The sequence below is a fragment of the Terrapene carolina genome, unplaced genomic scaffold, assembly GCF_002925995.2.
Source record: "Terrapene carolina triunguis isolate 2854851 unplaced genomic scaffold, T_m_triunguis-2.0 Scaffold105, whole genome shotgun sequence".
Classification (NCBI taxonomy): Eukaryota; Metazoa; Chordata; order Testudines; family Emydidae; genus Terrapene; species Terrapene triunguis.
Genome location: NW_020664456.1, coordinates 1,373,223 through 1,390,044, shown reverse-complemented (window position 1 = coordinate 1,390,044; position 16,822 = coordinate 1,373,223). Strand labels below are relative to the sequence as shown.

Below are 16,822 nucleotides of genomic sequence, written 5' to 3'. Positions count from 1 at the left end.
TTAAGTATATGGGAAAACGTGGGCTGTAACAAAATACCAAGCTGTGTGTCTTCAGCATATCTTTCATCCACCACAGACATCATTTTCCCATAGATAACATTGTGATTGAAGATGACTGGAGCCCATATGTAGATCATGTGGCTAAAGCAGATTCCAGCAAAGACAGAAGTAACACTACTTAGAAGCAGTAAACACTCCGAGGAGCTGGTAAGCACCACAACCTCATCACCCATTCGTTGCAAATGCCTTCTGGCAGTTAAGACAGTCCAAAGCCTGTGGATCATTCTGACACTGAAGAATCAAATAGCAATCACTAAAAACACCTTGTGTTTCCTGATAACAAGATGATCTCATCTCTTCCTCTGAAAGACCCTGTCACAGACCTTCATGTGTTCATCACCTCCATGCAGGGCATAGAATTCTCTCTTCCTCCACCTAGAGCAGAAATTCACAAGAAAAGCACAGCTGGGACACAACACAGCAGCCTGTCTCTTAAGTGAAGCAAGCTGTGGAAGACATATTACACCAAGCTCTACAACCTGTACTGGTTCTCCATACACCCCCAGATCCAATTCAAGGTTCTGCTGTTGAATTACAAAGCCCTGAATGGACATGCTGATATTATCTAAAAAGCCATTTGTCTTTCCTCAATGTCAGACACCCCTATCCAGCACACTACCCTTCTTGAACCTTGACACAGACTCAAGGAACCCTTCTAAACAGCAGACCCAACACTTTAGAAGGAACATCTTCTCAAGGAAGATTTGGAAGAGTCTTGCCCTCCCCAGAGCCCGTTCATGCTATAAGAGCCAGCTCTTTGCCATAACATTCCTCAGAGAACTAGAAGAGAAGAAATAGTCTTTGCACTGATGACTACAAAAAACTTGATAATGGCTAGGCTGGTAGTGTGCAGAGACCACTGCCTATCATTCCTGACCAATATGTCATTGTCTTTGGAGAGAAAGCAAAATGTTTTTACCCCACAGCTCTTCCAAAGCAAGAACATTTATTCTTAGGGCAAAAGCATTATGGAGAAAACATAAATATAAACAACCCTACACTCATGCTAAAAGCTTAGCAATGGTCACTCTCAACTCCAACATAGGGCTCTTGTAAGTGTCAGTCTTTCAAATGCCTCAACTGAGTTTGCTTTCTTGGCTACCAGTTCATGCCAGGTTTCAGATCAAGAACAAGACTCCTTTGGGGCAGTCTACCCCTTTATTAATACTGTGTGGGCCTTTAACTCCGGCCTCCTGTAACAGGTAATCATCAGTCAATGGCCCTGTTCTCCAGGCAAAGCTTCAAAAGGCTGGGTTTCTTGCATAACTGGTTTTGGGGAATTTGCATTAATCACTGCCCGGTGATTACAGATTCAACAGGAACTCCACCCACAGTTTGCTGACAAGCTGGTTCTACAATTATAAAGATATAAGTTCTCACCCATCAAGTTAAGTATATTTTAGTACAGAGAATAATAAGCAGATCTGAGGACAGATTCAGTTCTCCACATAGGACATAGTCCAGAAATGATCTCTTTTACCTGCAAGGAACATTACAAACATTTTTCAACGACCAGTCAGAGGAACTACTAATCGGGTGAGATGGCCTGGAGTAAACAGATAGTATGCTACCTGAAACAGGTCAGCTGTGTTTTGTGATGTCTAAGGCAGAAGAAAAATAGCATTTCTTGGCCTCAGAAACAGCTCTTCTGTACATCCACATACATTCCCTACACAATAGAAGATTTGATTCCAGGAACCAGCTCAGTCATCTCCTCTCCAGTATAAGGCTCAGAAGTTTCAGTATCTGGAGCTCACCAATAAACTGTCCTGGCACAAGAGACAGTGTGTGGTGAGTAACCAGATGACAGAGAGCCCCCACTAATAGATGGTAATAGCTGTCAGCTAACTGTCAGACATCCTAGTTGGAAGGGGACATTAGATATGTCTCAGCATGTGTGAGGAGATAGGTCTCAAAGGCTCTGGTGAAATACCCATATCAACACCATAGCCGGGTTATAATATAAGCCCTACATTGAAAAGCATGAGGTGACAGTCAGACTGTCTCATAGAGTCTGACCTGAACATCTGAACTCTCCAAACCAGACTCAATATGGCCAACTGTGTGGGAACAATCCTCAACCCTCTGGCTAAAAAAACAAGGGAGTTCATCTCTTCCTTGAAGCCAATAACAAGGAATATTTGACCAACATCAGGCAATGTTCCAGTTTTATGTGTGCTGCTCTGTTGCTACACACAACATTCCCTACATTTCATACACCCTCTCCCACAAAACAATGGCTGTTTTTCATGTTGGTTTACTTTCACTTATACATATACTCTGTAAATAAACCATTCATATTAATTACGGTTAGAAATTCAAAAATATTTTAAAAAATCACCCACGTGAAACTAGCTATTGCCTCAAAATCCCATTGTTAGTGGTGGCATTAATAATCTCAACTCTATGACTACATCTTCCTTCATTATGTCACAGAATCCCTTCTAAACTACCATCTCTGCCATTTTCCAGTGGGATTTCCAGCACCACTCTTGCTGCAATTACTATCTTTGAGATTTCAAAATATTCACATTCTGGATTCATTTCAATTCTTGTTCCTGGCAGACACCTTGACGTACCTCTCTGCAGTGCCAACATGGCTCCTGCTTTATTAGCAGAGTACTTCCACCCCCTGTTTCAGTCTTCAGATGTTAATGTTTAAAATGCCCCTAATCAGTCATCTCTGATATTCCTGTACATTTCCCACCAGACCTAATAACTTATTGGTCACTCTTCAAATGCGGGATGGGGTAGGAGTGTGGGGGGAAGAGACTTGAGCTCTTAAATCATGGGAACTATGCAAAAAAGAAGATTCCATTTCTGAATATTTTCTTAAACACCATGGGCCAGATTTTCAAATGCTCAGTGACACAACGGGGACCAGATTTTCCAAAGAGCTCAATTTCCTTTCAGTGCGTAACTAGGAGCTAAACGATGAGTGCTGAGGATTTGAAAATCCTGGCCTATATCTTCCTCCTACAATCAGCTCATTGAAATTATGAACTGAAATATTATGTGATAAAATACTGGCTGGCTCCCTCAAAAAGGAAGGCAAATAGGCGGCACTGGCTGCAATAGTTAAATATTAGGAATGGGAATAAGGAGTTGGGGTTGTAAGGCTCCAATCCTGCAATGAGACTCCATGCATACACAAGGGTCCACCCGTATGGAAAAGATCATAGGCTCAGGCTCAAAGTCTCAGTCACAGACTTACTGGGTGACCCAACTGCTTTGTGTATCAGTTTCCCTCTCTGGAAAATGGGGACAATGATATTAGCTACATCAAAAGAGTGTTATGAGACTTAACTGATATTTATAAAGCAATCAGACTGTCAGATGAAAGTTCTACATGTTTGGGGGGGTTTTTTAATTATAAAATTGAGGGGGGTTTGCACTGGAAAACTGTGCAGCTTACATCAATATGAACAAGACTCATTAATATTTTAATTCTGTCCATCTCCGCTGAAAAATCCTTAACTGCGTGCAAATGTTACTTAATGAAATAAAAAAGCTGATTTAAACAGCCATGATGTATATTAATGCATTATTATAATCCACTTTAATTCAGGAAGTCAAAAAGAAAAGGAATTTATGTAATATTAAAAATGTACTACATAAAAACGTAAATAAATTCTATTGAATTCTCAGCAAATAATACTCTGCTTTAAACTTAACTGAACAAAGAACCATGTACATACCACATTAGGATGCAATGAACAGGAAACACAAATCATTTTAAAAATAAGAACAACTTGTTTATGAAAATTATTTTGCTTTTGTGCATATTTATGAAAACAGGAGACTTAATAACAAGGATTATCATTATATTATGTTCTCCTGCAAGTTACACACTTTTAGATTAATAAAATAAAACAGGGACAATAAACACTTTCTCTATAAAATTATTTTCACAAGTCTAAGGTATTCTAGTGCAAACTTTTGACTTTTGGCCTAGGGCTGCTTTTTTCTTTGAAAATGTCAAATTGTAACCAAGACCTTTTCAATCTATGTTCACTTTTCTCAGGTTGTTCTCTGTTGCCACAGTATGGTGCTGAACTGCTGTTTGAAAACATGAAAAGGGGGAGGAAGCTCTTTCCATGCGGCCATATGACTGATTTTCCATTTAAAACCTATTTTAAGTAGGCTCTCCTAAAAAAGCATTTAAACGACACATTACATTTTTTAATTTTTTTCAGTTAAGTAGCTATTGTCACTTGTAAACAAGTAACACTTGTAAACTTGGATGTTTATTATATGTTGTTATATTTTAAAAAATCCAAAAGCAATGTTTTGCTTTCAATACCCTGATATAACGCGACCCGATATAACACGAATTCAGATATAACGCGCGGTAAAGCAGTGCTCCGGGGGGGCGGGGTTGCGCACTCCGGCGGATCAAAGCAAATTCGATATAACGCGGTTTCACCTATAACGCGGTAAGATTTTTTAGCTCCCGAGGACAGCGTTATATCGGGGTAGAGGTGTATTTAGACCCAATAACATCACTTGTACAATATTTTGTATTTTCAGGAAACTGACTTGATCTGAATCGGTCTTTTCTAGCTAACTACTATGATATTGAAATATAAAATACATTTCACTAGAATTGGTTTTTTCAGAAATACTGACATCAGCCATGTGTGTGCCAAATGATGTCCCTCTCCATTCAAATCTCTACTTAAAACACATTTCTTTCACTAAGGCTTTCAGTGACAAAGCAGAAAAGTAAATTTCTAAAAGTGCTCACATCTTCCAGAATGGGCCTCAATCCAGATATGTCTGAACTGTATTGCCTGCATCTCATTTAGACTGTAAGCAACCTGTGTTCCCTTGTATGTTTGCACTGCATTGAGAAATACAGAGCATTCAGTAAATAACACTGTGAGAAATTCTGAAGTTCTCACTCACCCATATCCTGGGCACTCAAACTGCATGCTAATCTAACCCTTCATGCACACAGATGAGTGTCAGAATCCATCCTGTAATAGGATTTTCTTCTTCTCCCAGATCCTGCAGAGGGATCTCCACAGATATGGCATTGCCTGCGCAGAGACTCACTAACCCTGAAGACTTCCCCACAGAAAGGTGATAAGGGCACCACAGCAGGGAACCTCCCCTTTAAATGTAAAAGTTGCTGTTCTAGTTCTATATCACTAAGCTATATCTGATGACACTGTTCTGTTTCTCTCTCCACTCACCAAGAATCTGCAGACAGTCCAAAAGAATGAGTTTACAGCCAATAATGCAGAATTAGAGGGAAACAAAAGTCAATTTTGCCAACTTGTTAAGTTTATGAGTGATTTAACTTTCCCTCCCCCCATCCGCAACACACACACTTTACATACATTGTCATCCTAAGATTTATCTGGTTACAATATTTGTGCCAAAATTGTAAAAATAATAATTTTATATATACACATACACCCCTATGAGGGCTTTATTTCTCAACACTAAACAGTCCTCACTAAATGAAGGCTGAACAATTATTGATGTGTTAGAGAACAAAATCCATTTTTAATCGTGCATTTGTTGGCTTCTGCTTCATAAGCCCAAGGCCACCTTGGTTCATAGAAGATGTGTCAGCTGAAGCAAGAGGGAAGATGACTTGAGCATATGGGGAAGAAATCTTAGCTCAAATCTGATTCATATGACAAGGAATTTTAAAATATAATTATAGCACGGTTATTAGGGAGGCAAATAAATGGTTCTTCCCTTCCACCACAACATCCATAAAATGTCTACCAGTGAATCTCTTTACGGTACTGGACAGTTAGATTAAACGAAGTTGCTACTACTTGGTTGCAGATTTGATTTACTTCCACACTGCAAGGAGTAAATTTGGTTAGAAACAGCTGACGCCATGAGTCGTCAATGCTCTGCCCGCCACCTCCTCTCTTCTATAGCAGCAAGTCTGTAGCTCAGTTGCCTCTTTGAACCTCAGTTATGGCAATATCCCATGGGAAGAAGCAAATTCTTAGGCCTGGTCTATACTGCAAAGTTAGGTTGACTTGCGTCTTCACTTAAATTTGGCTCCTGCCGATGAAAATGCCTTTCTACGCTGATTTAGTAACCGCAACCCCCCCCCCCTCCCCGAGCAGCATAGAGTCATTGTTGATGTAATTAGGTTGACGCATTGTCAGTGTAGATACTGCGTTGCTTACGCTGACTGTTACCGGTTTTCAGGAGCCATCCCAGAAAGCCCCACACTGACAATACAAGCACTCCTGGTGAGGATGCGTAACACTGACACAAGGAACCAAGTGTGCACACACAAGAGATTTAATAACTGGGTGGCTGTATGCCGACATGAGGTAGGTCGACATAATTTTGTAGTGTAGACATGGCTTTAGATAGGCAATACTGTGGCCATTTAGTCTTTATAGAACAAAACTAACATCTTAAAAGCAACCCAGAATCCAACATATAGTCCAGACAGCCGAAATCCATTTTCCTTCAAGGCACTTTGCAATGCCTAACTTTCCTCCTTGGCCTGCAGGGTGTTGGGAGATGGATTTGTTGGGGACTCTGGTGGCAGTTTGGTAGGTGGGGTTTATTACATTTTTGCTATATTCACGGTGCCCCGGGGGTGGTGCTATCAGTTGGTAATTTCTTTGTGTTGAGCCCGCAAGGTGCTGAGTACTCTAGCCCTGAATCTATCAAAGCACTTCAGTAGATGCTTCACTTTTAGCAGATGAGTAGTACCACTGATGTCCATGGGACTGTTCACATGCTTAAAAGTGAAGCATGTGCTCAAGCGCTTTGCTGGATCAGGTCCAGTGTGCCCAGCACCTTGTAGAATCTAGCTCTTTATATATGAACTCTGCGGATAAGAGCTTGTCAAAGGTGCCCAGAGGATCAGATAGGCATTCTTTTATGTAGTGAGTACAAAGCTAAATAAATGAATAACCTCCCTCTGTGTGCAGTATATCCAATCCTTTGGTACGAGCAGACTTTAAATCTTTTAGACAAGCCTCCAATCCCAAACCACAGCCTTGCAGCTAAAGTATGCCAGGATCACCATCTTTTGGGTCAGTAATCAGAGATTACAAAATAAAAATAGAGCTTTGCCCTAGCTTTATACAGTCACCACCCAGGAGAGCCAAACATAAACCAATTCAAACACTGCCAAAATCCCAGCAGAGTCGATGCAGTACAGTGCTACTGTAACGCTAATCGCTCCAGATAGCAATACAGGGCCCCTCCCCCCCCTTTGCAAGTATGGTCAACACACTGTCAACAGCGTAATTATTGTTTAATGCTCTGCTACAAAAGACGGAAAACAAAGCTTCTGGAAATGAAAGTGAAAGTAGTATCAATTCAATCTAGGATATTGCACTGGTTTGCTGGCGTTACACGTTCCTTAAAAATCTCATTCTGTTCTTATGTCCTTGAGTGCAGTTACGTAAATATTAAGTGACAGAAAGATGTAGTTAACAATCTTCACACTAATGTAGACGGCATCACAGACTGGTTATTTTAATAGGATTATATGAAAATGGCTTGTATAGGTTGACAGTAAACAACCTAGCACACCGTTCATTTATCACTATTCCCTGCAGCAGGTTTTCCTTCTATAAAATGGATCATAACCATCTGCAGCTGATTCTGTTTCTTATCCCAACAGAGTCATTAAGCTCAAAGTTCCTTTCTTCTGACGTTCCAACCACTGTCGTTTTATTTTTAAATGTTGTTTGGATGGACAAGAGTTGATGTCACAAGTGAGCTGCAAAGCTGACAAGATTTTAATTCTTTTTTCTGATTTATGATCAGTTCCTCTAAGAATGGCGTATACTCTTGGAGTGAGTTTCCTATATAAACCAATGCTATTTCTAGCACTTAGGAACTGAGCGCTTATGTATGTGACAGACACAGGCAATATTAATTACAAAGCAATGTTTAGAGTTATGTTTACTTTTTTCATAAAACTAGCTGTTGCTGGTGACCTAAGCCAAAGCCCTTTCTTTTTATCATGAATATGCAATTTCTGCATTATGAAATCTTTATAACTGTGTCTATCAGAATCACAAAAGGCAGACTGCAATGGTAATACAGTTTGCCATATAACAAAAGCTTCTCTGACCTCTATCTACCAGTCAATCCTTAGTTTGTGAGCTCTTCAGTGGAGGCGCCTTCTTGTACATCTGGAAAGAGCATAGCACACTGTGGGTGCCGCCACAAAGAACAAACTTTTAAACTCCCAGTGCCAAGTTTTATTATTTTTAACCATTAGATTAGAACATTGCACTGACAGGTGAGAATTTTGATGGTAATAAGAATGGACCATAACGTGCCATAAATTTTAAAGCAGAACTCCTCACTAATTCAAATTGGGATGCAAAGGTTCTGGAACTAAGGGTGCTGGAGCACCCCCTGATTTGAAGAGGTCTCCAATATACAGAGTTTACAATTTGGTTCAATGGCTCTCAGCACCCCCACTATGACAATTGTTCCAGCATCCCTGCTGGGAAATCTTACTAAAAACTGATGACATAATATGGCTCAATATTGTTTTCCTCTAGTAACACACAAAAACATCTGGAAACCTACTAAACTAAAAATATATATTTACAATATAACTCCATTAAAGAAAAGGAAGAAAATATTATGTCTGATATTTGTTATTTTCAGGTCCAACTCTGCTCTTGCTGATATCCAATCTGGCAGAGAAATATCTATAGCAGAGTTTAAAGTTGGCATTTGGTTTTGGAACGGTGTTTATATTATCAATGCAAGGGAAATAGCAGCAGTAGCAGTAAACACATGTACAGATGAATAAAGTGAATGTGCCCCTAACACATATGTAGGAACACCCCTACTTCCTAGAAAAATGAGTAAGTTCGGTTTACTGTTGTTTCTATGGATGTTGTCACACTGAGTAAACTGTCACAAATTGCATTTAGATGACATTTTAACCTAGTTGCAGTTAGATCCATTGGAAACTACAAAATCTGACATCAATATCATGTAAAAAGTATGGTGCATCATCACACAGAGGCCTGTAACTTCCATTTTTTCAAATAAGAAGAGTATAGCTTTATTATAGATGACTGTGACTGCATAACCTAACACTGAACACAGAAATGGAAAATTTAACCTTTGGAAAATTGACTATTTTCTTTGTTTCATGCCTTAAAGCAGTCATAACTGATCAGTTAAAATGGGCGAGTGGATATCCATACAACTCATTAGCTATTTTTACTGGTGTACCCAGCCATTTGTACAGTGAACAAAGGATATTTGATCAGCGAGCCAGCAATGTAACATCTGGTAAGTAGTTTCACAAGTCCAGGGCCTGATTCTGATCTCATTTACACCAGTGTAAATCAGAAGTAACTCCAGTGAAAAGAAGAGACCAACACCAAAGTAGTGTGGGATCAGAACCAAGCCCCCAGCATCCGCATTCTGGTCTATTTTAGTCTGCATCACATGTCTCTTTTAAGAGGTGGTGGCTCACTTACACAGCTCCACATCAGACATATTGCCTTCTTGTTTTAAAATATGTATGTTTAATATTTAATTTAACACAATTCCATATTCCAGTCTCTGTGTACTGAACAAGTTCCTTTGAGGCTTGCGGTTTGTATGTGCAGTCACAATACACCTCAAGTACAATTTGGAAGCACTACTGCCTAATGGGGTGAGAGGAAGTGTCTGTGTCCAATTAATCTTGGCTCTCTTTTGAGTGAATAATGAAAATACTGCCAAGTGAGTGGTGATTTGTAAAGTGGACCATACGAGCTGAGCCAAGCTGACTGACTTCATTTAATTTAGAGTGAGTGATCAGTGGAATGGTTGGAGGGGGTCTGGGGATACTGAAAAGCCAAGAGTCTTGCACTATATACGGATAGTTTAGATTACCAACTTTGAACGTTATCCACTTTAAAACCGGACACTGTGAACTATTATGTATGACTAGACATACCTGGAGCTATACGAACATGATACAATATATCTATACATTTACATTGTTTGTGTGTGTTTATATTTTCACATACATATAGAAATCATCTTTCATTGTATTATGTTGTTCAAGGTTGTATAATATATTCCAGTCTGACAAAAACTTACTATGCAATATAAATAAAGGCAAAATCAAAAAAAAAAACTTTCAACTTTTACATGTGTTATCTGTTTGGATAGTACGTATACAGTCTAAAGTTATCTGAAGCCAGTGATGTCGGAATGAAAACAGCAAGATAAATGGTGCCCAGGACACCATGTTACCAAGCTTGTAGCGCAGACTATTTTCAAGATCATGTGGCACATCTAGAATGTTTGATAGCTCTCTGAAGTAAAGCGTATAAATATTAAAGGTCAGAACAGAACCACTAAGTTATCCATTCATGTTAGCAATAGGAATTGTTGCCTTTTGGCTCTGTTCCTTTTTGCCATTCTGTGATCTAATGTCAGTTAAATGTCCCATATTGATGTTTCACTTTCAAGATTCATAGAATTGTTGAAAGTATTTAAGGAGTTAACTGAGGCAGAGTATCTTTTATAGAGGAAAATATGAAATTAGATTACTTTGAAAACACTAAATGCAGCAAAATGAGTGGCTCAAAAAGTCTTTAGAAACAATAACCTAAATATGGCTTCTTGAGACTTGAATTTCACTATTATCCTACAGAAAAGATCCGTGGTGAAATTCTGTTCTGCCCCTCTTAAAGGCACAGTACAGAACTCATAGGCTAGGGGAGCTAACTAAGGTAGCTCCAAATCACCTTTGTGCCCTCCCAGTCCAAGGCTGAAGAGACCCCCCAACAGAAAACAGACAACCCTGGGGGCCTGTTTAAATCACAGCCGCCTCCGTAAGCAGCCCCATGGGCCACGGGGCTGCAGTGCTGCATAGAAGCTCAGCAGTCTTGCTGCAACCAACCCCACAGCTGGAACCAGCACTTTTAGGGCCCCTTTATGATACATAAAAGGGGCAGAGTGGGGTTGAGGATCTCACCCTTGATTTCTAAAACCATCCCGTGTGGCATTTGATCCTCTCAAGTACAGTCAACTTCTGTTTTCATGCAGCATGGTACAGGGCCCCCCAAAACATCCTGTTTTAAAGTCATATGCTAAGCAACAAAACACTACATTAAATATTTAAGTGAACTTACAGAAATTGCCTATTCAAGCCCTGCAAAACCATTAAGTATCCAAGCTGTTCTAGGATGTTCTTATATGGAGAAAAGCCAGAAATCCGTTACGATTGCAATGTTTTGTACAAAGATAACATCGTGAGCTGGATTCAAAAGCTTTTCACACAGATCGTCATGGTGAGCTGCAAAATGTTGTTATATCAAGTTCTGGAAAACATACTATGTGTGTACATTTAGATATAAAATCTGGAGTTATACACAGATAAATTCCATGCCATATTTTGAATGGCATGTTTAATTTTCTGAAATATGAAAAATAATATTTAGTGGCGACAGGTAACGCAGTGTTAACAAGATTTAAAGACTACATCTGTCTGTCAAAATGCAGATAAAAGACAAATCCCTCAGATCTCAATGTTTTAATCAGTCAATCGTGGTTTTGATGAACATGCAAATGTGACCATTTTATTCTCTATTTTCACAGAGAGTGAAAGTTAACAACAAGCAGTTTTACGTTACAATTAATGACAGTTGTGTCCTCTGAGACTAATAATTAAACCTCACAAAAATCAAAATGATTAAGTTTCCTACTCCCAACCCCCTTTGGATTTTGTGTTTTCCTTTTAACTATTTTCACCTTCCCTATGTAATTGTTGGACCTCCTAATTGGGATGATTAGTATCAGCCAGGGATGTGTACTGGGCTTCTCTTAACCAAGAACTTTGCTTCACCAATAAAAAGGTTTTAAATGGGGGCCTCTTTGTTAATTCTTTTCTTAATTTCCTATTTTATTTCATTTATATAAAAATTTGGTGCTAGTAAAGGGAACCAGACAGGCCTAGTGAATGAAGACCTCTATTTATCCCAGTGTTTCTAAGTGTCACAATTTTGTTACGAATCTCATGATATTTTGTAGATTTTTTAGATAAAAATATTTTTAATAAATAAATAAATAAAAAGATATTTTTTAGATAAAACTCCAGCTGCTGGAGATTGCATAAGAATTTCAGCTCTCATAAAAAACAAAAAGACAGAAAAAAGAAAAAAAAGTTTCTAGCCTTTATGGTTGTGAAGAAAAGCTTGAAACTGTGAAGCAAGTGCACCCTAAAGGCTCAGAAACCAAGGCAAATAAAAAAGAACCAACATTTATGATTTTCAAAAACACTCATGATTTTTAAGCCAACCTTATTATTTTGGGGCCTGAGGGCTTGTCTATACAATAGATGCAACGAGTGTTGATTTAGCAGGTCTGGTGAAGACATGCTAAATCGATGGGAGAGCATTCTCCCATCGATTTGTGTCCTCCACCTCCCCGAGAAGCATAAAGGAAGTCGATGGGAGACACTCTCCTGTCACCACAGTGTGGTGTAGCCACTGTGGTAAGTGGATCTAACTACGTCAACTTTAGTTATGTTATTCACGTAACTGAAGTTGCATAAGTTAGATGGATTTATTGTGGTAGTGTAGACCACCCCTGAGTCAGGGTTCTGGAATGTCTGGGTTTGGCAATACTTTCATTCACAGAAAAGTTACATCAAGGTGAGTAGAAGTTCAAGCTTTTCCCACAATGCTCAGATTCAAGCCTGACCAGGAAGGACCATCTCTTGGGGAGAAAGAATAGGCTTAGTCTCCAGGCCTCATTTTATTCTTTGACAAGAAGTGTGTCAGTTAGAACCAACTTTGGTGGCATTTTATTTTTGAAGTGGACGTTAGGGGTGGGACTAAGACAACTAAACCCATTTCACATGAGCCACCAAAATATTCAACCATTTTTAGGGTTAAGCTATCTACCCCTTTTCTTTTTGCATATGGTAGTAAAGGCTATAACCCCATTCTGAAGAAATCTCACAGAAATACAAGACAGGATGCCAAGAATCAAATTTCCCTTGTAAAGCTGTTTAGGTTTTCCCATTTAATATCTTTGGAGGTGAACTGGTCCTACATGGTAATCTTAGCGTTGCACTACATGTTGCAGAAGAGATATTTTATGTGAAATTAAATTAGCATTTGTCTATATTTCACCATGCAACTAAGCTGCCTCGTGTGTCACTGATAGCAGTAAAACAAATATGTGCATATGTACTTTAGCAGGGATGATGAATTATACTGTATAAGTATTTAAGGGCAGACATCCATAATGAAGCATGCTAGTTGGCAAACATGCTTATTACTTACCACACTGAGTCCCAGCAATTCTCTGTAAAAGTAGTCCATGTTCCTCCTTTGTAAGGTGTCGAGATAGTGTCGGAGCCGAGTATATGTGTATGGGTAGCAGTAGGCAAATTGGTAAATGTCATCCTCTCGGTCAAAGCAGAAAGCAAATGACATGACATAGTTCTTTCTGTGGTCTGGGCAACGATAGTAATATACATTTTTAGGTGGCAGCCTTTGCCTAAAAAACAAAACACATACATATGTGTGGACATAAGAAACTTGATAAATTCAAACCTTACAATAAAACTAACTGAAATTCATATTCTAGGTCGAACTAATTAAGTGAACCAACTGGGAGCCTTAATGGCTCAGAGGTTGGTAACTGGATGGCAAATCTTTCAAGGACATTATTGGAACACATTCTAGATGGACCATATGGAATGAGTCTGTGCCTGAAGGCTGTCTCTCTTCAGGTCGGGGTTAGGCATATTTAATGCAACAGTGTCTTGACAAGACAAACATTGAACTTAGGGAAGTTTCTGTATTGCAATCCAGTTTAATGGTGAGGAGATATATAGAAACATGGCACAAGTATAAGGAAAAATCACTTCTTGAGAAACAAAAACCTCTTGTTTTGTGAGGTTATAGAATGACCCCAGAAATTCTCTCTTCTGAAACAGCCACCTGGTCCTGATTTAGAAAGAGAGAGGGACGGGAGTTTAGTCTAGAATTACTGTATCCTTTGCAAATCCCAGGCTAAATGCATATGGCACCCAGTTACTATGGTGCTGGGCAGATTAAAAATGCAAATACAATATAATGACTCACTATAGTGGAAGCACTTACATGACTATGTCAATGCCTGTATCAAGTTAAGGGATAATGGATGCCAATATCTATTCTTGTCAGATGTCTTTCATAACCATCCAAATTCAATATGATTCTCTTATTTCACATTTGTGTTGTGAAGTACTTCAGAGATATGAGCAAAGACCCATTATATGGACGGATGCTGTTCAATGTCTCTCTTCACATCCTCTCTGGGTGTTGGATACAGGTTTTCTGCCTGCATCTAGACAGTCAGATTCTCTAGTTATACCATGTTCCTGTAATTTAATGCAACTAATTTACCAGTCATCTTTGGCAACAGCACACTGTGGTCCTGCAGACTCCAACTAATTCAATTATATAGTATTATAAACAGGTCTCTTCTAATGGTCATAGCTGATCTCAGCTAAACCAGGATCATGGTGAGGGAAAACATAATATGATTTACAGACATAGCAATGGTAATGTGTCCTTTCTGAGACGCTAGACTACTGCAGAGCATCAATTTTGGCCTTTCATTGCTAATAAGAAATGGAGAACAAAACCCTCTCATTATGCACATGCTTGCCAATTGACAGCAGTTAAGGAGCATGATCAGCAAAACTCAGGAGCTACAAAGAGAACAAAAAAGGAATCGAGATGCTGTTGGATAAATACAATAGAGAGACAGTGATGCAGTTATTTAGAGTTGAAATAAAAATTATTTGCCCCTCTTATTGCTGTGGTTCTTGAACACAGATGGTTTTGAAGGTTTCCTTCAGTATTTGTGGTTTTCTAAGACCTTTACTTACTGCTGACAATCTGATCCTAACAAAGTGGAAATGATTTTTAAGGCCACATATGTGAAGGACACAAAAATACTTTTCAATTTTTTTTAGAAGTACCATTGGGGGGAAAATTGTCACCAGCCGTCTGCGTAAAGTACCCTCACCTAATAGGTTCATCGAGTATCTTAACATATTTCTATCACTCACTCTTACTCTGGAGTGCTATAGGACATCCCTCATTTGCTCTCAAATCAAGCAGATGATGTGGCAGTGGGTAAATGTATTCTAGCTCCCAGTTCTCAAACCGTAATGCAAGTTTAAACGGTATGTTGCTGAGTTGTTGAACTTTATTTGTTTCCAAATTAGCAGAGGGGGAAATAACAAAGGGCAGGCCTTACTTTATGCAACAATAACTGCATGTAAAATGGGACCGATGGGGAAATTCAGAATTCCAGAAAGGGTAATGCTAATTGAAATTCATCTGCTGATAGTTAATGTTTAAATGACAAACGGTTCAATAATTTTGTACTTTGAAGCAAGTTAAAGATAACTTTTGTTAATGTATGAAATACACTTTTGATATTTCATTCCCTTTCCCCTTCATTATAGAAGCTAAGCATCTGTTTTATTATCCACTTTGACACACCGTTTTATGGCTGCATTTGGCTATTATGGCTAATCTTGATGTCTAGGACATCTGGTATTGACATTTCACTATCTGGTGTCTGACACAGCAGTAGAAACCATCCTCAATTCCTAGGTTTAAATTCACCCTCTCAGGGCAGAAATGGTTTGAATTAAGAGTTTGGGCACTATCTTCCAAAAATAATTATAATAGTACTCCTGTCACTGCTAATCTATTCTTATCTCTCCCACCACTTTGTCACTGTTAATCTATTCGTGAGTCACATGGAGAAAGAGAGTTAGTGTTTAGATACCAACAACACATCTTTACATACAGGAGCCTAATCAGATTCAGATCTTATCTTGGAATTTAAAAAGAAAAGAAAAAAAGAAAGAAAGAAAAAGAAAAGAGACACAGTGCTAGATATCACCAACTGAGTTTTTGATAACGAAAAGACATTGCTCAGTTCTTGAATTAACCTTTGTGTCCTAGACACACTATTGTTTACTCTTTCCCTTTTTTGTTCTATGCCTTCTGGAAAAGGACACCCACACACTGTGGCAGCAGCTGCTCCTATTAATTTAAAGCTATTACAAAAATTAAAATTAAACCCAATTACTCTGGCTGGTTTATAGTCGGGGAACGGCTTAGTCTGATTGTTCCCTCTGGTTATGGACAAAAACAATATTCCTACCTACAGGCAGCTGCCAGTGGAATACTAATGCATCCAGGGCCTGGCAGGGACAGATTCAGAATGCCGAGTTTAACTGCATTTCTGAGTAGAGAAAAATATCTTATCATGGAGCTGCAGAAATGCACCGACTTCCTATACTGTAGGTCACAATGCAGTCATTTCATGGTTAGCACTAGGACAGCAAAGTTATGGAAGAACCTTGATACTTTTATTTGTCATTCTGCATTTCCAAGCAGTGAACACCCATAAATGTGCCCTGCTAATTGATACACAAGTGCCTGAATCTCATCACTTCAGAATGGTTATTTAAAGGAAAACCCCATGAATTCTAAGCACAGCTGCAGCAGGTAGCATCTTCCATGCAACTTATTTTCAGTTTGTTTTTAGAAATGTATTACAGAAACATGGTTTAATATTTTACCTGTTTTGAAACAAATTTGGGCTGCCTAGTTTGCAAAGTTACATGCCAAGATCCAGGGCCGGCTCTGGCTTTTTTGCCCCCCCAGGAAAAAAACCTCCGGCCCCGCCCCCCCCCGCGGGGGGGGAGGGCGGCGAGCCCGCTCCGCTCTCCCCCCAGCGGCCGGGGGGAGGGCGCCGGGGGGGA

General features: G+C 39.2%; 1 protein-coding gene across 1 annotated transcript in view; it reads right to left on the bottom strand.

Moving 5' to 3' along the window:
* LOC113406570 (cytosolic carboxypeptidase 6-like) overlaps positions 1-16,822 on the bottom strand; it is a 1,366,737-nt gene that overhangs the window by 771,309 nt on the left and 578,606 nt on the right. Inside the window, exon 5 of the mRNA XM_029911596.1 lies at positions 13,326-13,542. Coding sequence (XP_029767456.1) covers positions 13,326-13,542 — 217 coding nt within the window. The remainder of the gene's footprint in view (positions 1-13,325; positions 13,543-16,822) is intronic.